This window comes from Convolutriloba macropyga, chromosome 14 (genome assembly GCF_964194025.1).
Source record: "Convolutriloba macropyga chromosome 14, txConMacr16.3, whole genome shotgun sequence".
Taxonomy (NCBI): domain Eukaryota; kingdom Metazoa; phylum Xenacoelomorpha; order Acoela; family Convolutidae; genus Convolutriloba; species Convolutriloba macropyga.
Window position 1 is genome coordinate 13,272,287 of NC_134481.1, and position 27,664 is coordinate 13,299,950.

At 35.6% G+C, this 27,664-nt stretch overlaps 1 protein-coding gene across 1 annotated transcript; it reads left to right on the forward strand.

Moving 5' to 3' along the window:
* Window positions 1-434: 434 nt before the first annotated feature.
* Window positions 435-27,664, forward strand: LOC142352968 (putative complexin-1). Its single transcript, XM_075405131.1, has 3 exons — window positions 435-1,621; window positions 9,396-9,571; window positions 26,626-27,664. Exons 1-3 carry the CDS (start codon window positions 1,591-1,593, stop codon window positions 26,836-26,838), a joined length of 420 nt encoding a protein of 139 aa, XP_075261246.1. The 5' UTR covers window positions 435-1,590; the 3' UTR covers window positions 26,839-27,664.

Consider the following 27,664-nt stretch of genomic DNA (forward strand, 5'->3'; position numbering starts at 1 on the left):
TTCCATTTTTGAAGAAATCGGCTTGGTGTATATGTAAAATCCCTTCAGCTGAATAGCGGGAATTATATTATTTTTTTCCTATGTATGTGCAATTCATCGTTGGTAGACTTCAATCGTTGTTAATGTATTACACAACGTTCATGCCACTTTTTATCCCCCATTTTCCCCAATTTTCCCTTCGTTCTTACAGGGAATAAAATAGAAAAGCCTTTCATCGTGTGGTAATCACGCCTCCCCCTCCCCCCAACTATTCTTTCTTACCATATATACATATACTTACTATACATGCATGCGTAAGTCGCTATATAAGTAAAAGGCGTCGCTGCAATTCGATTTTGCTATTTCTTTTTTATTGCTTTTCGCTCACCGGTACTGCTCTAACGTATAATAATCATTGCTTCGTTTTACTTGCTTCTTTTCAGTTATATAAGGCTATAATACACAAAGCACTGCTTGCCTTCGGGAAGGCTTATCTCAAATATCAAAACAGAGGCAAGAAAATAGACGCTCAAAGAAAAAAATGTAAAATTGATTCTTATTTGCATTTGCGCAGATACTTTTTCCATTTTTTAGTGAACCATAGCACAGTTTTAAAAATTCGCAATTGTTATCCTGCAACCGTAAGCCGCTATTTTAACATAGTGCTGCTTTTCTTATATAGCCGTCCCATATTACATGTATATACCTATCCTCCCCTTTCTTATAGCCTGCGCGAAACTCTATAAATTACTATATTGACCATAACCAGCCTATAATAAATTTTTTCCTTCGCAGCTCCCGATTTTTGAGGTGTGTGAACGAAAGAGGGAAAATCCAGATATCAAGGAAGTTCGCTCCTTCAAAATTGTTTCCTGTTTTTCCCACAGCAATCTACACTGCAGCTCTATTCATCAACATTGCGTGCTAAAAGATCTTGAAAAAAAAACTATAACGACGGAAGATTGAAATTTGTTCAGTTTTAATTCAACGTACTTATACATTGCGTTTTTCACTCCGTTATTTTTGTTCATAGCTTTGTCCATACTAGCCTCCCCCGGTATTCTGTGTGTGTGACGACCATTGTTAAGTCCGCGTAATTTGCATATTTCAGCGTTGCAAATTTGCCACCATATCTGCGAAAGAAGAGATTTGAAAAGCGAGCGAGCAAAAAGTCTGTATTTGACTGACCACTGATCTGAATTTTATACAAAATTTCCCCCTTTTTTCTCTCCCTCTCTCTGATTGAATTCGCTTCGCTTTGTTTCCTTACATAATAAATTTGAAGATACAGCCTTTTTATTTTGTTTGGCAGAAATTGTTAATTCAACTGCTAATATTGTTAGTGAAAAAATATTTGCTAGTGGTTGCAATAAGTTGGGGAGAAAATCAATTATTGAAACCCTAACCATACGCGGTTTGACACCCCTGAGCAAACCCAAAGTTAAAAATTGAAATCTGTGATTTTTTCCCTACCATTTGGCTGTTTATTTTCCTGGAAAAAAAGAACTTTTCCTGCTTTCTTAATTTAGATTCAATTTTGCGTTATCTACGAGATTTATTTCTTATTTCAGCTTTACCATACGGAAAAAGTGACATTATCAAGTTTCAAAGATGAACTTCGTAGTAAAACAAATGGTCGGAGGTAAGCAAATTCTTCATATCATTTGCCAATTTATGAAATATTATTGTAGAATACAATTTTACTGAAACATCTCTACTTTCCACACCACTAATATCATTGTTAACTCCAGATGAGAATTAACATTTATTATTGCGAATAGTTTTCCCGTCTTCAAAAGATTTCAAATGATGACACAATATTATTATGATATCAGTGTGCAAGTTTTATTTTCTTAAGTAAGGAGACTCGATAATGTGCTTCGGCAAGTTCGGAAGAAAATTGTTTCCTTGAATAATAATCTTGAAACTCACCACAAAACTCAACCACCCAATTGTGAAAATTTAGAATAATTTTTCTAATGTTGCCAGGAAAATTTTAAAATATTATTTAAACAAGGAGGCTCGCTAATCTGCAATGGCACATAATGTTCCAACCAGGCTTATCTAACTTCATGACTGTATGCCAATTGAAATAAAGATCAACTTCCTTCAAAATTTAAAAAAATAATCGAAATTTCTGAATTTTAAGTTTTGATCTGCACGCACTTTTAAATATGAATTGAAAAAGCAAATTGAAATTTTTCCAATCTAGAAAAGCACGAGGTAAGTCGTGGACGAAATAACTCATGTTTTCTATGGAACTTATCAAACGGTTGGTCTGACAAATTCTGTATTGAGTCCTATATACCAACATCTGCAAAAGATCTGGAAAAACGAGTCCACCTTCTCTAAAACAAAACTAAAACTTATAAAATTTCTGAATACGGGTTTTTTTTTGGGAAATGGGATAAAATGGAACGTTTGCGAAAAAACTAAACTTTTTGAAAATTAAATTAAAAAAACAAAATCATGTGTTAAATATGTAAGCTACTGGTTACTAATGTTCATAGAGAACCCAAACGCATCGATTCTCAAGTTCACTAAGCGAGAAAAAGACAACAATAACACCAATGGAAGTGGATACCAGTTATTTTAAGCCGTGTTTCTGAAAAATAAAAAACTGTTTTATAACTGATCTCTCGGTCAGTAAAATGAGCTTAATCGTGTGAAAGATGAACAATGCTTCATCAGAAGGCTAATCAAAATTATTTTTGAGACTATGGACCAACTTATCGAAAAACAACAATTATTGGCAAATCACCAAAGTTTCACTTCTAACATTAAACATAAATCGAAGCCGGAAGACGAAACGGATTTTTACAAACAATCACATGCATATGTGTTTCGGTTAAGCAGACAAGACTCCTTTTTAATGATGTTAATTTAGAACACGAGAAAAAAGAAAAAAGAGCCGCATTATTTTTTAAATCTGTTTAATAGCAATATCTAGAACCCAATAGCGATCAGAAATCTAAAAACCACGAATTCAATAAAAAAAAATGCACTTATCAACCCCTATGATGAAAATCGGACATTTTAAAAATAATTCCAGGCGACAAGTTATTAGAATTACCAAATAAATGCAGAACTCTATACGATATGGAAATTTTTGCAAACAAATAACTGTCAATTACGTATCTACAATCAGTTATCAATTGAAAATAAATTTAGGATTTACTTCTTCATTTTTTTTAGCTTGGATAACAATAATGAAGGAAATTATAATGGCAATTCAGCAATAAATGACATGAGAACATAATTGATAAGAACTAGAAGTTGACTTATCTTTATTTCAAAACCGATTAGTAGTGTCAGAGTCATAGATGATAATACCAAGCTGCTCGAGCAGCCAAAAGTATCATTTTTGATTCTAGAGCAATCAATCAGATGTTTTTTAACCAGGATTGTAATAACACAATCAGATGTTTTTTAACCAGGATTGTAAAAAACAACAGTTTTAGGTGAAATTTAAAAGTCTCCATTTTTTCTAAGGAAGACAAACAGTTTTAGAGTAACTAATACTATAATTTATTCACTGAAAAAATTCATTTAGACTCCGTTAGAGTTTCTATGGGTCCTCTCGGTATTGAAGGACGGTGACAAAATTTAAAGAACAAAAAGGGTTGACATTTGCAAGAAAGTTGCAATTTCAATGAAAACATAAGTCAAAAATTATTAGTTCAGCACACGTCAATCCGTTGAAAATTTAAGCCTCACTGAAGACCACACCTTGCTTTTAGTAAAACTTGTAGTAGGGTTACGAGAAAAAAAAGGCAACATAAAACAAAAGTCAAATGGCCGCATGTGAAAAAAAATCCTATTAATGTCAAAAATTTGGTATTCAAATCCAAATCTAAATATTTTTGTTAAAACCACTATGAAACCATGAAAATAATGAATGATAGCCTTGTTGTCAAATCGATGCTACTAAAATACGGACATGATGAAAATAGTAACGTAAGTGAGCAGGAATTTACCAAAAATGACCAAAATTTTTATAAGAATGACTATAAAATATGAAAAAAATCCTCGTGTAAAGTGGAAAATCACAAAAACTTTAAACGCCGACAACCCTTCGAAAAAACTAATTTTTTTAATGAACTTTTTATTCTGTATTCTACGCAGGAGATAAAATTTCATTCAAAATGCAAAATAATTAGATCATTAAACCAATGGCAAGAGTTGAAAAGAATGAGAAATCTGTCGCAGCAAAAAAGACTAAAGAACACCAAAAAACAATTGAAGCAGGTAGAAGTTTCGTTGAAATGGCACCAGAGAACGCATTAAAACTTTTTGCCAACAAGTTTACAGAAAAATTTAAAAAGATTTTTGTCTTCAAAATTTATTTACCCTTTATTTTTTTCCCGTTTCAGATACTTTTTAGAAAAATTTCACAGCTCCCTTTTGATGATAAGAAGCACCGACGCGACAAAACAGTCAAATGCCGAAGAAAATATTTTTTTTGTATTTCATAATTTCTTCAGCATTGGTAAACAACCCGGCCCCTCCACAGAACAAAAAATGTGCGAATCTGAGCTCGGGTATTTAGTTTAATGCTAACGTTGACCAGAGACACAAAACATTTGTACATTTCTATTGTCACTGAAAAAATGGTCTCCTGCCCTTTCACTTATTTCTTAATACAGATGAGGTTTATTTACAATTAGAAAACTGCCAGAATAAAATTGTTGATTGATGGATAGGACAACGACCAATTTCAACTGAAAATTGACAATTCAGATTTTTAGATAGAAGGGCTTGAATGAATTTTGCTAGGATGAAACTTCTAGGGTTTATCACCTTTCTTCAACTTGAGGCAAGTTTAATTCAATTAAAAAACAAATTTGTTTAATACTAGATTTTGTTATCTTAAATGCCAATTTTTATCATCACACGACTTTAAATGGGAACCAAAAGGAATCAATATGAACACTTCAGGCAAAAATACAAATAAATTAGAACAAATTGTCATCAATTCGTTCACTTTTATTCATTCTTAATGTGCTCAATATTACCTGCGTTTATTCATTCAGAACAAACATAGTTCATCGTGGATTTACAAATTAGCAAATTTGCAAGCCAACAAAAACAACAATTTAGTCTTTAAATTGAAACAGACCATTAGAAGTGCAAAAAATTGGAATAAATCGCAAAAGTGAAATCATATTATTGAAAAATTTTGTTGTCGTTATTTTCGAGGACAATTGCTTCTTTTGGAAACCTTAAAATCGGCAAATATGAGATTAAACAAGATTTTTTACTCTTCATTTATAAAAAGAAACTAATAAGTACAAAAATTTAGTGCCAAAAATACGTTATTCCAAAACTATTAAATTCAGTGAAAATAGTAAAAGAAAATCGTTTTGTTTAAATGTTAGAATCAAGAATTTTGAATTGATAGTGCTCATACATTTCTAGAATGCAAAAAAAACTTTCTGATTCGGCTCGGAAAAAAAGAACGCTACTAACGCGTAAATATTTAGCTATTTCTTTGTAATTTCGTGAGAGAATTTTGAAAAAATCTAAAAGAAAACATTATATGTCATTTTTGCTCACAAAACAACTGTTGCGAAGAACCACAAATCAACGAAAATATTTTTTCTAAATGTTTGTTTTAAATTAAAAGAGCATCAAGAAACAGTTAAAAAATTGCGCTTTTAACAATTCTGCTCAATTAATAAACGTCTTGAGTAGGATTACTATTTGACCTTGCAAAAAGCCAATAAAATGTGAAAAAAATATTTTCTGATGGCTTAATCTTTTTGATGAGGAATATACATCAGAAAAATTAGGTTAACTTTTTTGTTTTCAAAGCAAACTATAACAAAAAGTTTTTGGCGATTTTAGGGGTTTCAAAAATAATAACTGTAATAAACGAACATCAGTTTTTTTTACCTCTGCTTCATTCTTTAAGAGTTTTTTAAAGACTCTTTTGACGCACGCTATTCTGTATGTTTTTTAATCATAAGTGAATTATACACTTTTGCGTCAGTACGCTCAAAAACTTGGTCGAATTATAGTGAAGAATGAAACGATAAATGAATAGCTATTATTTTAAGTTTCTTTTAAACGAATCTCTATATTTAATTTACCTGATCGTCCCATTTATTATTTTTTTTCCGCGGAAGCAAATACTTTTATTGTAAGATTTCTTTGTTCAACGCAATATTCATATATTACTTTATCGTCCCGTATTTTTTATGTTTTTCCTCGAAGGCAAATTTTATGACTTTGTTTAAAAATATTATTTTTTGTCGTACTTTCTCAGTTATGATAAATTTTTGCAAAATAAATAAAAACTAACTGATTTTTATCCTGAAAGTTAGTGTTTTATAGATAATACAAATGCTGGTTTGCTTTAATATAACAAAGAAACTCCTTTTGCATACATATACAAAATTTGCTTTATCAGAATCAGATGAGTGAAGTTTTAATGTTGAGTTGTCCGCAAGTGAAAATTGGAAAGAGAGCAAACAAGAAGGTTCGGTATTATGCGTTCCAACATGAAGTTACGACCCACTCATTCACAATTTTGGCATAATTGTCTACCAATTGAGTAACAGATAGAAAAATCCCAAAAATTCAAGTACTTTCCAGAAAACATTGTATGAACAAAGAGATCACCTCAATGCAAAAAACTAAGTGGAGTGAAAAATGCCGCATCAGATTGATGAGATTAGCTATTTTTAGGAAAGCAAGTCAATACGAACAACAAAATCAAACAATAATTACATACAAAACTTTATGTCCATTAAAAAAATTTATCGATAGGTCCGACGTTTATTGAGGTCAAATAGCGTCGGATAAAACTGAAACTAAAAAAAGCAACTTGTACTTCACTAGAAAAATTATGGGAATACTCCATAGAAAGGCTCGGTAACAATTAGACAAAAAAGAACAAAAAAGCAGCAAAATTAAAAAATTGGCTTCTGCTTTTCAAAACAATTAATTTAAAAAAAATGAAAACGAATAGATAGCAATTAAAAACGTCTGAAATGTTTATGATCTCATAGTTTTCTATGGGAAGGCATAAAGGCGTGTCAGGATTCAGTTTTTTATGTGGTTAAAAAAAGAAGAACAAATAGAGACAACTAACATAGTTTCAATTGAAACTTGCGAGAAAACGCTGTCGAAGCCGTAAAACCATATTTAGCCCACCAAAATATATTTAATGGAGCCTTCCTTGAACGACAATACTGTGTCATAGGAAGTCTCGTCAATGGGAACAGATAACAAGCAGACAAAAAAGAGAAAAAGTGTAAAGAATTTCTTTCAAATTCATGAAAACCATTAGCTACAAAATAAAATTATTACATAGGTTCGTTTAATTGTCCAAAGAACGCGTTCGAGACCTGTAACTATTGAGAATATGCCTTACGTCTAAAAAAAGAGCGTTAAACATGCACAAAAGCTAAAGTACTTTTTTTTCGCGAAAAACCGGAGTCGAAGCCAATAAATTCATAACAATTACTTAAAAAGAAACGTTACATTTTGTACAATTGCATCCTCTCTTGACAACGGCAATGTCATAAATGACCTATAATAAACGAGACTAGATAAAAAAACACAAAAAAAATGAGAAAATAAAAAGTGTTCTTTTTTAAAATACAAATCAGTTCAAATCATAATATAGTCCCATTTAATCCTCAATAAAATATCAATTGAGATCTGTCAGTATCCATTAAATTTCATGCAACCAAAACGACAAAGTAAAGACGACAGTTAAAGACATGTAAAATGTTTAATTAAACTGTTCGAGTAACTTAAACTGGGTGTCGAAGCCGTTAAAACCATAAGATATACATTTCAAGAATTTTATATGTTCAATTGTGCTTTATTTTGAACGCCAATAAAGTAATATTTGAAACATCAATGATTTGACAATTTAATAAAAAGAGAAAAAAACATGAAAAATGGGCCAATACCTAAAAACAAGATTGTGAATTCTAATAATATCAAAGCCAGAAAACCATCACTTTAAGCGTAAAAACGCAAAAAAGATATAAGAATTTAATTCAGTAGAATGAATAGAGAGAAGAAGCCTTCTTTTTTTGCTGACACTAAGCTACAAGTTGACCAAACTAAATGAAAAGTTGTTGTAAATTTCAATTAGCCATTCTTTTATAAAATCAAACACTTTTAAATGTCAAAAGGAATAATGAGTAAACAAACTAGATAAATTAATTTGGTACTTCTAAGGAAACCATTTAGACCTATCAGCAGTGAGCTTCGATTTGAAATGTTCCGTTCTTTGATTAACATAAAAAATCGAATTTTTTTAAATAAAAAAGATAGACTGATTACAATCTGAATTATTTTTGGATTGTAACACTCCGAGATTGGACAAAAACCAGACTTGCTATTGCTGTTTGTCCATTACGAACATTCGATTGCTTCGAATGTTATAGATCTAGATATCTTGTTAAAATATCAGAAATAAATGCTGCGTTTTTGATAATCATAGAATAAAAATAGCAAAAAACGGCAGTAAAATTTTAATTCCACACTTCTGTCAAAGGAAGTGAAAGTAGGACTAGCTCTTTTCGTAGTCTAAAAAGTTCGTGTTAGTTGTTTTTGTGTGTGTAATTCTGGCAAGTTTAATCCAAGTGGACTAAAGAAGCTTATTTTGTAAAATTTTGGGATGAAAAACTTTGAATATTGAAATATTTAGCCAAAATTTTGGCCAAAACAATAAAATCAAAATAGTCAAAAAAAATTTTGTCTTGAAAAATAAATCAACTGTACTATTGATAAGTTTTTTTTATCAATTTTAGCAAAATTGGCGAAATTGGATCTGAAATTGCGGAAAATGTGAATGAAAACAATGCAAATCGGTCTAATATTCACAAAAATTTAAACCACGATAACTCGCTATAGAAAAGAAATTCAAAAAAATCTTTTTTATTCCATATTCTAAACTCTACAGGATTTTCAATGATACCACTCTCAACTCCCTTCGAGGAATATATCGATAGGTCAAAATTGTCTGCACAAAAATTGTCTGCTCCATCCCCCCTCAAGAGGGGATGGAACAATTATTTGAAAGCTGTTGTATTTTTTAAAAAGAAAATTGGCCGCCTAAATTAGTCTCAAAACTGAGAGACAGTCTCAAATTGATATACAACAACTCAACTCGTTAGCAATACCATGCATCATTTTATGATTTCTGAAACTTGACTGAAATTAAAATCGAGGTTTAAGTTAGATTTTAGGTTATTGAATTATACTGATTTTTTTCATCATTTGAAGGGTTGGAACGTTACATGCAAACGCACTCACATCAGTTACTGTTTTTCTTATAAAAAATTAATCATTTATTTTTTTTGTTAAATTATATTTTGAGAAACATGGACAATCAAGTTACAAAGCATGAATCATAATGTCAAAAAAGGTCCTCACTTTCTTTTTCTGTTTAGACCAGATGAAGAATCTGACGGGCGGTGGAGGAGACGAGACAAAAGAGGCGGCAGGTGGAGGCGAGGTGGATCCCGAGGTGGAGGAGGAACGACAGAGGATAGAAGAGGAGAGACGATTGAAACACGAGAGGTTCGAGGCAGAGAGACAGAAAATGCGACAAGACATCAGAGATAAGGTATACAATACAATGCAATTCAAGGCAACCCGAGTCTATTTATGAGGGCTATAGGTCGAGGTGTTCGAAAATAGGGCTCATTAATAAAAAATCTGGCGTGTGCAGACCCATCCAGACAATATTTAGCCATGATCAGAGATTTAATTGGCTCGTTTTTCCGTGCTCGTTTTTATCTCCTTTTTAGACAGACCCAGTCAGACAGTTGATCTGCCATGATAAGAATTGTAAGACAGTACAAGATATCTTAAGAGTAGCAAGACGAGCGTCATTGACAAGAATGATTCTTGCAAAATTTTACAAGATGATCGTCGCATCCTGAACAAATCAGCCGACATCAGACTCAATCCGTTAATAACAACTCCTTATCCAGAATTTGCCCAGCAACCTCGTCTGTACAATAAAAATGCAGTTTACCACCCCCTAACCCAACTGTGCATTTTTAATCGAATGATCATTAACGCAGACCTCAAACTGGTTACCGCCATGTGCAGGAATCTCGCAAGATATTGCCAGATAAGCGTTTATTCAAAAGAAGCGTTCAAGATGTAGCAACAGAAGATTCGGAGTTAGAAAAGGGCACACATTTTTGGTACGCCTCGCGTGTCTTTCTGGCAATCCAGACTCTCACTTTTTTGAAAAATATTTAAATCATGGCTTGATGTTGGATTTCCTGAGGAGTGTTTCCATAGACGAGCAATTTGCAGAAAATGTTTCCAAGATCTTGACCAGATCTTGCAAATCTTGTTGAATTTTTTTCTCAGATCTTGCAACTCCAGCACATTCTTTTCCCAATTAGCCATATTAATAAACTGCTATTTTGCCATTGAACTTCTGTTTTGTTCGGTTGTGACAGTTTCATTTCAAGTTCCTCGGACCCTAAAGCATGATTATGGCACCCGAGACATAGCCAAATCCGGTAAATGCGGTAGCTCTTTAAGATTCAAGTGGGTTTTATTTCGTCTGGTTTTTTCCTTGTGGGTTATTTTTCCTCCGGGGTTTCATCTAAATTTAGGAGGGTCTTTGCCGTGTTTTTTTTTCTGAAAGAGGCTTATGGTTTTTAAAAATTACATAATGGTTTTCGAAGACGTTACAAAACCGTAGGACAAGTGCAAAATCAAAAATTTGTAGGCTCGCATGGCATCATTTGGAATGACAAAAAAATATTTAAATTGGGGAAGAATATAAGCAACTGCATGCTACAGTTCATATAAATGTTCTACAGGTTTTTTGAACGTTTATTTGCTTTGTAAACTTAAGTAAATGTTCTTAGCGAACGGAAAAGGCTACATGTACCACATTTGACAACAGCTTTTCGGAATTTTTTCATCTTCGTGAAACCTATTTCTAAATTTTATTTTGTACCTGAATCGAAATGCGTTCTTTTTCGTTGATAATGGAGAACACCCAGTCAATGCGCTGTCTAATTTTAAGACTGCTTATAAAAGAATTTCGTTCCTTTGAACCCATTTTACAAATGAACATTTCACTTTAAACAATTTTCTGTGGGTTCCTTTTAGTTCTCCTATTCTGTTTTCTTAATCTTATGATTGTTTAATGCTTCATCCGTTTTTCGGATGCGAAGGAACTAAAAGCTTCTAAAAGCTTGCAAATTATTAGTTGCATTTTGCAAATGCAAAACAGTCGCAATTTGGAGGTCATTATTTTTGCCCGTTTTAATAGGTTCAATTGTTGCAAATAGCGAATCTCTTTAAGCGTTATCTGCAGATCACTTGAATTGAAATATTTTTGAGTCTTTCATATTATAGCTTCCTCCCCTCCCCTCCCCTCCCCTTCCTCTCGTTTATTGCTAATTTTAATTATACCCCCATTATCCCAGAGGAGAATGTGTTTGAAATTTTGTGGGGAAAAAGTCTCAATTTTTTAACCTTTCGATCTTTATTGGCTATGATAGCTTTAGCAAATTTTTTGACATAATTAAAGATTAATTTAATTTGAAGATGCGTCAAAACAACAAGTTTGTCATTCGAGCGGCTAATCTGATATATCTGATGAATCTATAATTTAGTCGCGGTAATTAAAATTAATGTAGGAATGGAAAGTTAAACTTAAGCTTTTTTTTCGGAAAAGAACCAAATTAATACTGACCTTGAATTATTCCCAACACAAAAGCGAATTCTAAATTTGAAACTGTACAAAGATAATAATGGTAAAGAAATTTAAACTGATGAGAATGGTTGAATAAGTAAATATTGATTCTGATAAAGATTATATCATGGATTGAACACCAAGATTCTCACCCACGTAATATTGGATTAGAAACCCAAATTAGGGGCCTAAGTTATCAAAGTCATGAATGACCTTCTGAAAACTTTTCCCAAAAAGGTATTTTTCTCACAAAGATTCGGAACATTTGGTAAAAATAGGACTAAACTATCATAACCAAACATAGATTAGCAGTATATATACGGCTCAATTTTAGCCAATTTTTGTAACCAAAATCAGTCTGAAAATAGTTATATTGTCGTGATAATCGAAATTTCGGAGTGAGTTAACAGATCTCTGTCGTGGTACTGAACTTGTAATAATTGTTGAAACTAGTATACCCTGGTAATTATACTTTTCGTTAATTTAACTTAGCAAATTTTCAACTATTTTCTCTTTTTGGACCTTTTCTTATAAATTAGTAGAGTTTAAACTGGTATCTAGTAGATATTTGTTAAACACTTTGATATGTGGCACTCATAGGCATTTGTAACTAGTTGTTTTGAAGGAACCATAGTCTTGTAATAATTAGGACTGGGTAAAACTTAATCGTTTCTTTCGGTTTTCTGTTAATCAAAAGCGTACTTGTACAACTTTAGTAACTTCACAATACATCTCTAAGGATCTGAAATCATACTCAATCTAGCTTCAATTTATTGGATTTAAATTATTTTGGTGACTAGTAAAGTAGTGATCAACCAATCAATAATTAGTTTAAGTTAGGTTAAGGGACTGGAGGACAGCACCGAGTCCAGGACAACATCAAGACGATTGATTTCTCAGAGTATTAATCGGCCAAGCTCCTTCCAGGGGACCGCATAGTGAAGCCGCTCTGAGGGTAGGTCTGCCTGCTCGTAGAAGACTTGGCAAGTTAAGTTAACCCATGTAGTATGGAATGGTGAACCAAGTAGACAATTAAAAAGGTCTGCAGTAACCTGAAGTACCTGATGGGCAATGTCTTAACGTTCTATCAAGTTGGTTAATACTCGTCTGTTTGGGTTGTGGAGTGAACACCGACGAGCTCTTCACGTCATCTACTATTTATTTTAAGTATATTGGTTGATCGATTAATTAGAAACTGAATTGAGGATCTGGTATAATTCTCAATCTTAGAGTCACCAATTTATTTCATTTTGTAAAGCATTTCTTAGAAGCTAAAATATCATATAATATAGAAAGGCATTACCAACATATTTTAATAACATTATTATTGGCAATTGACTACAGTTCTATAGCGCCTGAAAATACTTTCTTTAGGACTTGAACGGAGGGCCTGGTATAACCCTTCAGTCTAGTTAAGAGTAGTAGGTTTTGTGAAGTTACTATCCAGTCCAGTAGTTTTCTCTAAGATAGATTCTAGGAACAATTGTGGAATTGTGAATAGGGTAAAACCTCCACCCTAAATATTCAGATTCTATATTGGCGACCACAGAGGGATTCTTCTGATTAGAAGGCGGTTTTGCATTTTTTTTTAAAAAAAAACTCAGAATTGAAATTTGAGAGAACCGATGAATTAGATCTTTGGAATACGTTCCAAAGGTAAAACTCATTTATATTTTTTTGTGTCATTTGGTTTTGCATCGAAAATTACTTCAATTACCAAAAATGAACAACGCACCAAACAACCAGCAACAGCAACAACAGAACCAGGCGAACAATCAGCAGCAAATAGTCGTAGCACCACCCCTTCTCACACCCCTCCGATATCCTAGCCGCGACTTCGAGAGTTTCGAAAGATGGGTTCGACACTTCGAATCCATGTCAAACGCCAATAATTTGGATGACCAGAGACAACGCGAGGTCCTGCCCACGTGTTTGAACAGTTATGCGTTAGATGAGTATTACAATCTGCCCAATCATTACTTTCAACAAGTGCAAGGACAACCAGCCCCGACCATAGCGAGAGTTCTGAACGCTCTTAACAACAGAATCGGCGACTTTCCCAACGCAAGGAGTGCACGCACCGAATTCAAAAATCTTCAACAATTGGAATCAGAGTCAATCCAAGAGTTCTCAAGGCGAGTTCGTAAGTTAGGAGAGGCAGCCAATGCTCATCTTGATGTTGCTGGACGACAGGAAGCTAACAAAGATGCCTTTGTGGACGGACTGTTGGACAGTGAAATCAGATACACACTCCTGAAGGAAGAACCGGGAAGCTTCAATGCAGCTACACAACGGGCCATTGCTCTAGACGCCATCAGTAAAGCGGAATCCAGTCGACTGCGAGGACGAAGAAACGGGCATGTGAGATGGACAAAGGGTGAACAGGATCATGATGAGTCAGTAGCAGCTGACTTTAGAGCACTCAACACCAGTCTGTCATCGGGTTTCAATCAAATGATCGAGTTTCAGACCAGAAGCTTCAATAAGATGCTAGAGCAGCAAGAGCGACATACACAGATCATGGAGAAGATTCTTGAGACCCAAACAAGATTTCTATCCGAATCAAGTCAACCCAGATTTCAGAGTAGAAGTCCGGGAAGACCGGAAGGCTTTCGACCCAGAACGTCTGCGATGCAGTGCTATAATTGCCGCGAGTTTGGGCACTTGTCCAATCAGTGCCCACAGAAAGGAACAATACAACCTGGTTTACCCGCAAACTTGGACACCGATAGACAACCAATCGTAAAAAGCATTTTACAGAGAGCGAACCCAGAACAAGTGAGCAATATCAACAAAGTTCAAGCCGAAGCAGTCTTTGGACCTACAGTCTACGTGATGGTTGATCTTGGCGGACATAAACACAAAGCGTTTGTGGATACTGGGAGCAATGTGAACATTCTATCAGAAAAAGTTTACTCACAGTACGAACAGCGTTCCAAACTAAGACCTTTCCGAGAACAAGTTCTTTCGGCCACCAATGATCCTTTCGAAATACTTGGCGTTTTTACTGGCGAAATAACGTTCGACGCCGGGGTTAAAGTGAAAGCCGATCGCCTGGTGACCCCAAACACAGACGTGCCTTTGATACTTGGAACCCAGGTGATGGAGGAGAATAGAGTATCAATCGACTTCCATTCTAAGCAGCTCATGATGGAGAAGGAAAGCAATGTGGTAAATTTGCAATTTGCCTATAAACCTGAAGTCCCCAGGCACGTACATCTTTGTGAGACGGAAGCAGAATCTGGTCTTGATCAAATTGAAACAACGGAAGAAACACAGCACAGGGCAACTGCAGAAACAAACCTAACCCTATCATGCGATGAAGAGTTGGAACAGATTTGTTCTTTATCATTTCCAGACAGAAACCAACAAACAGACGACAGAAGAACACTGCTACGAGAGTTCAGAGATGTGTTTGCAATGAACGACAACGAACTTGGACAGACACACTTGGTTCAGCATGAAATTGACACAGGTGATACGCTGCCCATCAAGCTTGCACCCCATAGACCTGCACCTGGAAAGATCACTGTGGTTAAGAAGGAGATTGAGGACATGTTGGCACGAAACATTATCCGACCATCAAACAGCCCGTACAGTGCACCAATCGTTCTCGTTACCAAAAAGGATGGGAGCAATCGAATGTGCACAGACTTCAGACGACTAAACGAAGTAGCAAAGAAAGACGCTTTTCCCCTTCCGCGAATTTACCAGATACTGGATCACCTTCACGGAGCAACGATTTTCTCAAGCCTCGCCTAGCCTCTGGATATTGGCAGGTTCCATTAGCTGAGAGTGCTATACCAAAAACTGCGTTCGTCACTCCCGATGGTGGACACTATGAGTACCTCAGACTTCCATTTGGACTTTGCAATGCACCGGGAACCTTCCAGCGACTTATGACAAGCATCTTCAATGCATATCTCTTCTCGTTCGTCCTCATCTTCTTGGACGACGTTCTGGTGTTTAGTAGGAATGTGGAGGAACACGAAAAACACATGCGCCTTGTTTTTCACGCTCTTCGCCAGGCCAATCTTAAACTCAAACCCAAGAAATGCCGCCTCTTTCAAGAATCCGTAACCTATCTGGGATACAAACTGAGCCCAGAGGGAATTGCACCAGATGAAAACAAACTCGTTGCAGTACGGGACTGGAAACGACCAGAAAACGTTACCGAAGTGAGGTCTTTTATTGGATTTTGCAGTTACTACAGACGGTTCATCAAAGACTTCGCTGGGATAGCGAAACCTCTACCTCTTCACCAGATAACAAAAAAGAACAGCCGTTTCACTTGGAACCCTGAATGCCATAATGCGTTCGAAAAACTGAAAGCGGCTTTGGTTGATAGCTCAGTACTCAAGCATCCGGACTACAACTCTCCTTTTATTGTGGACACGGATGCAAGTGACAACAGTCTTGGGGCAGTACTCTCGAATATTGTCGATGGAGTAGAATACCCAGTGGCTTTCGCAAGCAGAGTTTTGACCCCAGCAGAATGTCGTTACTCAACAACAAAAAAAGAAGCATTAGCAGTCATTCAGGCGATGAAATGGTTCAAGCCTTACATTTGGGGAACTCAATTTGTGCTCAGAACAGATCATGCATCGCTACAGTGGTTATTTAGACAAAACAATGATGGGATGATATTCAGGATGCTACAAAGACTGCAAGAGTTTGATTTTCAAGTAGTACATAGACCAGGAGACAAGCACGGGAATGCAGATGGACTGTCAAGACAGTGCAGCATCACACCGGAGCTAACTGAAGCTGAGAGACTGGATATGTTTGGAAGTTGCCCATCAGCTAACTCTTTGGAAGACGCCCTCGGAAGAATTAACTTAGTTACAGCAGAGGACACGAACGAACCAATGAGTATCCAATTTCAAGAAGACGTAAACTCACTTAGACTGGCTCAAAGAAACGATCCCTGCTTACGTCTCATCTTGCAATGGGCAAACGCTGAGAAACATCCAGACCAAAATCCGCTGAGAGACATAAAAATCAAGAAGGCAAACGCAATAGCACAAGGAGAAGATGCAGTAGCGATGTGGGGCCTTTGGGACCAGATGGAACTGACTGATGGCGTGCTGTACAGGAAGTGGCATCTAGAAGGAAGCAATACAACACAAAAACAACTTGTAGTACCGCAGGGACTCAGAGAGACAGTTTTGGAACAACTTCACGATTCAAAACTCAGTGGAGGCCATTTTGCTTTTCAAAAAACCTTGGACAGGGCAAGACAGAGGTTTTGGTGGCCCAATATGAGAAAAGACATTGAACGAAAATGTGAGAACTGCACCCTGTGTCAAGCACGAAGTACCGCTGGAAAGAAAAGAATAGCCCCTCTCCAGACCATCAACGTTGGGATCCGATTCAGCAAAGTGGCAGCAGATATCCTAGGTCCTGTTACCCGAGCGAAGACAAGCGGTGCAAAATACATACTCGTGTTGACGGACTATTTCACAAAATACGTGGTTTGCGTTCCCTTAGAAAGAACTACGGCCGAAGATGTTGCTAGAGCAATTGTGGAGAAATGGGTTTTGACGTTTGGAGCACCTGATTGCCTACACACCGACCAAGGATCAAACTTCTGCAGCGAACTGCTACTAGAAGTGTGCAAAATTTTTGGAATAGAGAAGACAAGAACATCTCCATATCACCCGCAGGGAAATGGTATGGTAGAACGTCACAACAGAGTTGTTGCGGATGTTATTTCCAAATATTGCGCAAACAATCCAAGTAGCTGGGATCAAATGATTCCCTATCTCAACTTCGTCTATAATACGACCGTACACAAAACAACAGGACAGACTCCATTCTCCCTTGTGTTTGGACAAGAATGCAAATACCCGAATGACCTGCTACTCCCGAAAGCACCTGGTCACGAAATTGCCAAATACGAATTCGCAAGATGGCTCAACGAGCAATTCAGAGAAGCACATATGAATGCTAGAGAGACACTTGGTTACAAGCAAGAAAGACAGAAAGATATGTATCAGAAAAACGTTTTTGGAGAGGAATTGAAGCCGGGAGAGAGAGTCTGGCTTTTTGCACCCCACAAAGCGAAATCAAAAAAATTCTTCCTTCCATGGGACGGACCGTAGAACATAAAAAAGAAGACGTCAGAGGTCAATTACAAAATTTCAAAGGATGCGAATGCAAAGAAATGGCAGATAGTCCACTACAATCGATTGAAGCCTGTGAAGGAGGAAGACGAGTTACCCAGAATGGAAACGAGATCATCACATCAGGAGAAATGGCCCAGCCGCCAGAATACAAATGACCAGGAAGTTCCCATTGAAGTAAACAATCAAACTTTCACTCCAGATGTTATATCAAAACGACCCAAACAAGAGAGTCCCTTCAAATGGATGGACGAAGATGAAGATTTTTTCTACGATCTCTTTGCAGAGCGAGAACATTCAACTAAAATGTAACCCCAGCCAAAGAGATTGACTTTACACCACTACCCCAACGACCACACAAGCCAAAAAATGTCTTGAGGGACCTCAGTGAAATACAGTCAACACCTGCAAGCGCCAAAAGGGAAATGTGCAAACCAAGAACATTTGCAGAACTTTTGGGAACCAAAACTGACGAAACAGTAAACTCCATCGCTAAAACCCGAGAAAGACGCGCAGTGAAATACCCAAAACGATTCGGAATCGACGACGAATAAAAAAAAATATATATTTATATATATATATATATATATATATATATATATATATATATATATGTATATATATGTGTATATATGTATGTATATATGTATATATATATATGTCTTTAAAAAAAAGAAACTTGATTAAGTTTCTCTATATAGCATTGCCTAAAAAAATGTAAAGATCAAAAGATGAGCCGAAATTTCTATTAACGACGGGGGCAATCGTAAAAAATATTTGAATAGCACCAAATTAAAAAAAAAACTATCTTGCAAGTTAATGTAACACCGGTATTATGAAAAAGACTAATTAGCTCGAATACATTTCAAGGAATTTGGGGGAATTTTTGTAGAATGTAGCACTCTTTCTAATACAGAAAAAATGCTATCTAGGTTTAGCGCAGTAATTAACCATAGTAGTGTTTAGATGTACAACTTTGTGATATTTATATTAATACTTGCGGTACGACAGCAAACAGCGGAGAGTGCACGAACTACTGCGCATGTTCTCTTCCAACCTCAAATTCCAGTTTCATTGGCCGACTCATATCTGACTGTGGATATCGCAGTCCCACTTCCAAAGCTGTTGGACGTGGATCTTCGACCAATTTATAAATTCTCTTCAATACTTCAACAATTGGAACAGAAAACGTGGGAGAGCTCTGAGTTTTGCAACAACCCAGAAATAAGCGCACTATTACAGCACCACTTTGACGGAATAATCTCATCTAGTCAGACAGAATACGAAAGAGCAGAGAAAGAAAGGACAAAGCTTGTCAAAGAAGTAGCATCGTTTATAAACCAGACTATCACTCTTCAGCGACAGAGACGATCACCACTGCTGTTTGCAATGGGAGCTGCGACGGCGATAACTTTGGAACCCTTACTGGAAAAAGCAGGCTGCCGGCTACTCTCAATTTTTGGTCTGTGTGAAAGCTCCAAGCGAAAGATGGAACAACTGGAAGGACGGTTGCACTATTTGGAATCAAGAATGGTTCACCTGCACAACGAAGAAAAAGAGTCTATTCAGGTCATGGCCAGCAGTAGTTTGAAGCTTCATGAAGACACACGAAAAGTGCTAAACTATTCAAAGGATAACTTTGAGATTCTGCAAAAAAACCTGGAGATGCTTCAAAAAAACAATGGAAGAAATACAGCAAGCCCAAGCCTGTGATCATCGAAGGTCTGACGTTTTTATGTATGCCTTTTGCGCCCAAAGTGCAATTAACAACGTATCGTGGACTCTCAATGCTATGCACAGTGAGTTGCAAGTACAAACACTATATTTGACGGAACAGAGAAACATGTTTTTTACAAGCATTGGAGTGCTATCCAAAGGAACACTGCCAACCGCACTAGTACCCTACGAGGATTTACGGAAAATAATTACAACTCTGAAGCTGGGAGACAAAAAGTGTTCAATCCCATACGACCACTCAAGTTTACTTTACAGCCTGCCCTTAGTGAGAAATGTTTTTTCCAATCCACACGGACTGTTAATCACAATGGAGGTGCCAGTGTACAGTGGTGAACCAATCCACGATGCCTACAAAGCAATCCCTCTGCCGCAACCAATCAAGAACACGACAAGGGCCGCAACTCTAAAATTAGAAAGGAGCTATTTGATCGTATCAAGGCGAGAAGAAAGCTATGCCGAAATGAAGAGTGAGGAATATCTGTCTTGTTGGGGGACACAATGGCTCAGACTTTGCACTAAGCCAGTAGCGTTAGTGAGCGCGCAAGATCAACTCTGCTTGACTTCACTCCTATACAATCATGAGGTGGCTGCTTTGAAGACTTGCACACGAGAAGTAACCGAATTGCCAATTTTACCGACAGCAATCTACCTTGGGAACTCTATGTACCTCCTCAACGCGGCAGACGATCAACAATTTCTTTACAACATAACGTACAGTGGGGGCAGAAAGTTTTCAAACCGTGTACCAGCCTGTAAAAGTTGCCTAGTGCATCCCCCCTGCAATGGAAAACTGGTTCACCCGCAGAATGGACTGGTCATGTTGCCCGATCCAGCATATTGTCTTCAACACAGTGGACTAATAACAACAATCACAACTCCCGAACTACTGGATACCGCTTTCGACATCCCGAGCTTTCCAGCGGTCACGCCTACAGAAGAGAGTCGGAACTTGATCTTGCATAGGATCAGATCGGCACTCAAGGATGTCCCTACGCTTGATGTCACGCCTGAATTAGTCAGTGAGATGTAAGACAAAATCCATCAACAACTTTCTGACGAAAACAACTTCAAATCCTTTGGCCATGGGTCAACACTGCATACATTTAAAGAGCTGGCTGGTCTGCTTGGTTTCTCTTTATGGTGTCTTGCTTTTGTCCTTCTGGCTGTCTGGACAGGGAAGAAGTGTTACCAGTCCAAGAACACTACGAAACATATTCATAATTTGCCCAGCGATGATCAACGAGATATCGGAACTGACATGCAGTTTGAGGAGAGATTAAACTTAGTTGAGAGAATGCGAAAAGAGGAGACAAGCGCTGATTAAAAGAAAAAAAAACTGTCGTACCAAAATATGGTGATGGTGCTTTTATATACTTATACTCTAATTTCACTTTATTGTACTATTCAGGAGAATAGTTTAGTCCGGATGGGTGGGATGTAGGAATGGAAAGTTAAACTTAAGCTTTTTTTCGGAAAAGAACCAAATTAATACTGACCTTGAATTATTCCCAACACAAAAGCGAATTCTAAATTTGAAACTGTACAAAGATAATAATGGTAAAGAAATTTAAACTGATGAGAATGGTTGAATAAGTAAATATTGATTCTGATAAAGATTATATCATGGATTGAACACCAAGATTCTCACCCACGTAATATTGGATTAGAAACCCAAATTAGGGGCCTAAGTTATCAAAGTCATGAATGACCTTCTGAAAACTTTTCCCAAAAAGGTATTTTTCTCACAAAGATTCGGAACATTTGGTAAAAATAGGACTAAACTATCATAACCAAACATAGATTAGCAGTATATATACGGCTCAATTTTAGCCAATTTTTGTAACTAAAATCAGTCTGAAAATAGTTATATTGTCGTGATAATCGAAATTTCGGAGTGAGTTAACAGATCTCTGTCGTGGTACTGAACTTGTAATAATTGTTGAAACTAGTATACCCTGGTAATTATACTTTTCGTTAATTTAACTTAGCAAATTTTCAACTATTTTCTCTTTTTGGACCTTTTTTTATAAATTAGTAGAGTTTAAACTGGTATCTAGTAGATATTTGTTAAACACTTTGATACGTGGCACTCATAGGCATTTGTAACTAGTTGTTTTGAAGGAACCATAGTCTTGTAATAATTAGGACTGGGTAAAACTTAATCGTTTCTTTCGGTTTTCTGTTAATCAAAAGCGTACTTGTACAACTTTAGTAACTTCACAATACATCTCTAAGGATCTGAAATCATACTCAATCTAGCTTCAATTTATTGGATTTAATTTAGTTTGGTGACTAGTAAAGTAGTGATCAACCAATCAATAATTAGGTTAAGTTAGGTTAACGGACTGGAGGACAGCACCGAGTCCAGGACAACATCAAGACGATTGATTTCTCAGAGTATTAATCGGCCAAGCTCCTTCCAGGAGACCGCATAGTGAAGCCACTCTGAGGGTAGGCCTGCCTGCTCGTAGAAGACTTGGCAAGTTAAGTTAACCCATGTAGTATGGAATGGTGAACCAAGTAGACAATTAAAAAGGTCTGCAGTAACCTGAAGTACCTGATGGGCAATGTCTTAACGTTCTATCAAGTTGGTTAATACTCGTCTGGTTGGGTTGTGGAGTGAACACCGACGAGCTCTTCACGTCATCTACTATTTATTTTAAGTATATTGGTTGATCGATTAATTAGAAACTGAATTGAGGACCTGGTATAATTCTCAATCTTAGAGTCACCAATTTATTTCATTTTGTAAAGCATTTCTTGGAAGCTAAAATATCATATAACATAGAAAGGCATTACCAACATATTTTAATAACATTATTATTAGCTATTGACTACAGTTCTATAGCGCCTGAAAATACTTTCTTTAGGACTTGAACGGAGGGCCTGGTATAACCCTTCAGTCTAGTTAAGAGTAGTAGGTTTTGTGAAGTTACTATCCAGTCCAGTAGTTTTCTCTAAGATAGATTCTAGGAACAATTGTGGAATTGTGAATAGGGTAAAACCTCCACCCTAAATATTCAGATTCTATAATTAAAATGTGCCAACAAATGAAATGAATTCATATTTCAAAAGGGTGGAAATTTGACTCAAAGTGTATACAGTTGAAGTTCAGCATTGACCTGTGATAAACATTCTTAGTTGAATCAAATCCTTCGTATAATCTTATTTAATCCTAGATTTTAATCTTCTTTAATCTATGATTGGTTTCTGGTCATATTTAACATCAGTTTATTTGGACATAATCATAAGTTTTATTATTCTGAAAGTAATAAAAAATCTTGCTCGAATACCGCTCAATCACCTGGCCAAATAAGTTCGCCCCTCTCACCGGGTGAGATTGAATGAAGTTATTCTGAATATTTTACATTTTTACAATGCTGATTTGTCGATTTTGAATTATTCAGTCATATACTTCGAGGTTATAAAGTCACTTGCAACAGACCTCGTTTAGGCCACATTTCAACTTCGTTTTTACAACAGGTGTTATGTTGTTGACAACCGCTAAACTGAAAATTAAGAAGATCTTTACAAGTCAAGAACAAAAAGCGAGAGAGAATTTCACCAACTTTAGTTTTTTTTGGATGAAAATTGCAACCGAACTTACTTAGCGAACTTAATTATCATAATAGGAATCATGTATGATCTCTAAAAGCTATAAATTAAGTTTGTTTTATGATCTCGCTATGCACTGAATTTCCATATTTTGTCCGTCTAATGGATGGTAAGTTTCCCCAAAATCCATAGATGGCGTTTTATGGATAATAGATTTTGTTTATGGCGGTCGACTCGGGAATACATGTATCGAAAGTCTAGTACTAAGTACCAAGGAAAGAAAACGGGAGGCGGGGGGGGGGGGGTCGGAATTTGTCGAAAATGCCCATAGACATCTATCTCTATCAAATATGGTATTGACAAATTAATGGCAAGCCTCCACCTGCTTATAAAAAGCCAAAAAATCGTTTAAATCTTTGTAACTATCATCTGGCAACGGTGTCAAGAAATGATAATGGTCTCAGTTCATTGCCAATGGTAAATATGTCTAGTAAATTCTCTCGCTTTTTATTTCTGGTTTTAATATAACAGATGGATATCGAACGCAACAATTTTGTTTTTGCAAATAAATAACTTTTTTGGTCAGAAATAAATCTTCTAATAACGACATGCTTAATTTTGCGCAACCGCTTTTATTAAATATGTCGATAGCAAAAATTGCCTTTTCTATCTTTTGCTTTTTCAAAACACCAGACGAACATTTAATGGATGATTAAGTCATCCATTATTGTGATAAATTAGTCTTTTGACTGATTCAACCATGCTTTGAGCTCCATATGCCTTGTGTATTAATGTCTACACGAGCTTGATGGGTTCCAAGCTCGCGGAAATTAAGGACTACGTCTGCAAAGGATGTTTGTATTTTTTTCTGGTATACGCACAAAAAATTAGAATCGCAGAAAAAACAGCAAGAGCTCATATACATCGTAAGTTAATGCAAGAACCTTTCTCGGCGATTATTCCAAGAGTTGCAGGCAAGTGTGATTTCGTTTTATTCTATTGCAAGATCTGTATCTATTAAGCTCATCTAATTCTGCAAAGGAATTCGATTAGTTGAAGGCGTATGATTAAACATGGCGATTCGCTACTGTTGGCTAAGACCGCATATATGTACAAAAAAATTTTTTATACAAAATTTTTTTCAGAAGTTCTAGAGGTAAACAAAACGGACAAAAACATTTTAGACTTAAATATAACAAAAAAATTTTGTTTGAGAAGTGTTGTGGCAGTCGGAGCAATTATACACTATGGTACTAAAACGCTACGAACAGCACAATTTGTGCCCTTTAAGCGCAATGTTGGCTCATTGAATTTGATTTGTGCTATGGCGTGGAAAAAATGGGCAATTTTTAAGAATGAACTGAGATTTCATTCCCATTTTCTCTTCTTACGCAGAAAAAAAGGTCGTTGAGCTGCTTTTTTGCTGTTGGCCACGCTGTTTCTAAGTGTACCAGACAGAAAACAGAAGAAAGTCAGCTTAAAAGATCTACGATGCAGCGTGCATTCAACCCTTTAAAAAGTAACAAGCTCAAGACCTCTTCAGCGATGGAAATGTTCGAGATCATAAAAGAAAGGTATCGAGATTTCTTTACAAAAAACATAGATAGGTCGTCGAACAAGAGATCATTTATGTTATGGTTGTATTTAATCGGATGAAAAGAAAATGGTTTCTAGATCTTCTAACAAGCCAAAGTTTCTATTTAATTTGAAGATTTTGAGAAATTACAAAGAAATAAATAAAAAAACGCAGTTTAAGACATTACTGTTCCAAAAGATAATGCTCCTGTCAATAAATAAAAAAAAGTTGAAAAGTTTTCTCAAAGAGTAGGAGTCAGATAAGTTATGGACAGTTTTTGAAGCAAAATGAAGAAAAAAGACATTTTTTCGAAAAGATTGGAAAAATAGGAAATTTGACTCAAATTTTGTTAGAAACTTGCTTGGAAAAAGTAAAAACCATCTAATAGAAGTTAAAACGCTGAAATGGTAATGACTTTTTGCTAGAGATATAACTTCAACTCAAGTTAAAACGTTAATTGTTGTTTTTGGCGATTGTTTTAAATTTTCTCCAGCTTTACATATCAGCATTTTGATAACATAGTGAATATTCTTACTTTCGTTTTACAGCTGACGTTGGTCATTCACTAATGTTCACAACATGTTGGGTTATGGACTTTCGCAAGCGGAATAAAAAGCGTTTTTAACTAAGTAAAAGAATTAATTTCTCAAAAATGAGAGAATAACAAAATGATATTTTACAGTAGAATTTAGAGATTTACAGGAGAGATCTGATTATTAGATCAAGATGGTGATTTGAATTTGGGGATGAAAAAGGACTCAAAAATCAGCTGTATATATACCCATTATCAGTGTGAAAAAGTCAAGATACAAAACTAATCTTAGCACCGTGATTTATAGTGGGGGTCGCAAAGGTTACCCAATATGGTTTGCTTCTGCAAATCAGTCGCAAAGGGAACCATAAATGGAATGCATTTGCACTTTTCTGAGAATTCATTCACACTTCCGGAGATATCATCATCATTTAATACATGCTGGGAAGATTTTACATCAATTAATCTAACTCTAATAATAGTTATCTAGATTCACCAATTTGAACCGAATATTGATTCTCAGCACCATTTCTTGACGATTCATTTATATAACTTCTTTGATCAAAATCAAATTGCTTGTCTTTCTAATCTGGTAAGTCAAACATTCTTTCTAATTCTCACTAAGTTTAAGACTATAGTTTGATCGAAATTCTAACACAACAAAATTAAAATGTCATCTCTAAATCAATACCCTTCCAAAAACATTGTTACACCATTCAATTGTTTCCTATCCAATGAAAACAACTCAAGTTTTTCTGTACGTTTTAGTGAAAGTTAACGGTTGAAATAATAAGCAATATCTTTATTTCTAGTCCTAGAAATCCTTTCTTAGAAAATTTAATTTCAAAGTTCACTGAAATTAAATTTCTAAGAAAAGTTTAAATTAAATAAATTTCAAAGAAAAGTTTTCATTATTCTAATGGTATCTTTACCGAGAATGTTAACGTAAAACTAACTCATTTCGCCATGCCTATCGGGCAATGGCCTTGCCTCAGCAGCCCACATTAGATCAAATTATCGCTTTGGTATGATAAATCATGCTTGCAATATCAACTGATAATTTATAACAGGATTACTCGACGAAAAAGTCTTCACTTTGGTTGTTTTTGGTTTTGGGTAAATTTTTATGTTATTCGTAGAACCATACTCAGGTCGATGGTTCCGTCTGAGATCGTTTATGAAACCCTTTTTGAACATACACATGGGACACAGTGCGGTCACTTATATACAGGGAAGGAACTTTTTAACGAACTACATAACTTTGACAACCACTATAACATAATAGTACTTAACATATTTCAAAATTTTGTAGTACCTTAATCGAAATTGAACCTCACCTAAGTGGGGCAAAACCAAGATGTTGGAAACCATGTTTGGTTTGAATTCATTTTTATTATTAATATTATATTTCAACGTTTTGTAGTACAACATCAAGAAGAGAGACGACCCAGCACTCGCACCCCCCGCACCCGGTAGAGTAGGCAGGGGACAGTTCTCCCCCATGCCTGTCAAGGACGAGGATGACGTAGAACTAACCATGGAAAACCTCACGGCAGAAAATGTTGGGAAAAAAGCGAACTTCCTATTCAAGTCAGCTAAGACATCCGTCATGGGCATGTTCGGGGGAGGGGAGTAATGAATGTCAGATAGTGTGAACAAACAAATAAACAACAAATAAACAAACCATAAGCAACTGTGAACAACTGCAAAAAATTCTGATAGCTACCCTGCAAATAAGACAATAAATATGTCAAAAATGAAAAATTGATTGTAAAAATGGATGATTAAATCTGAACTGTTGTTTGTTAAACCGACGTTGCATAGGGCCGAACTTCTATCTTATCACTCAAGTTTTATTCTATTTGGTAGTTTATCAAAATCTTCGGCTAAGTATGACGTCGGTTAAAATTTGCACGTTTAGCTTCGCAGAATAGGCGCTACTTGAAATTCGGAGCTGATTTTGATTATTGAATTTTTGATACTGATAATTGAAGTTTTGAAATATTTGAAAAATAGATCTCGAAGTTAGAAAAATTTGTTTTACATTTGATTAAAACATTAAATCAAGCTTCGAATTTTTAGCTGATTGATTAAACTCGATTTTTGTTGAATTCTTAAATTGTATCTGAATTCTATGTAAACGCTCCTTCTTGTATCCGCACATCAAAATTGTATATTTTGTTAATTTATGACGACAGCTTAATTAGCAGAATTGTAAATTCAAATTGCAATTCACAGATTTATCATAAATAGTGTGTGATCACTTGTAGTTGAAACATTACAAATTTTATTCAATCGAAACATGAACAAATAATTATTTTTCGAATAGATGTGATCAAATGTGATGTTTCATAGCCAATAGTTAAATATCCACAAAGTGTACATTTGAAGCTTATTCCAATTTAAACTGTATATGACAATAGTGATTCAATTTAGAGACTAATTTAAATTTTTTGCATGAA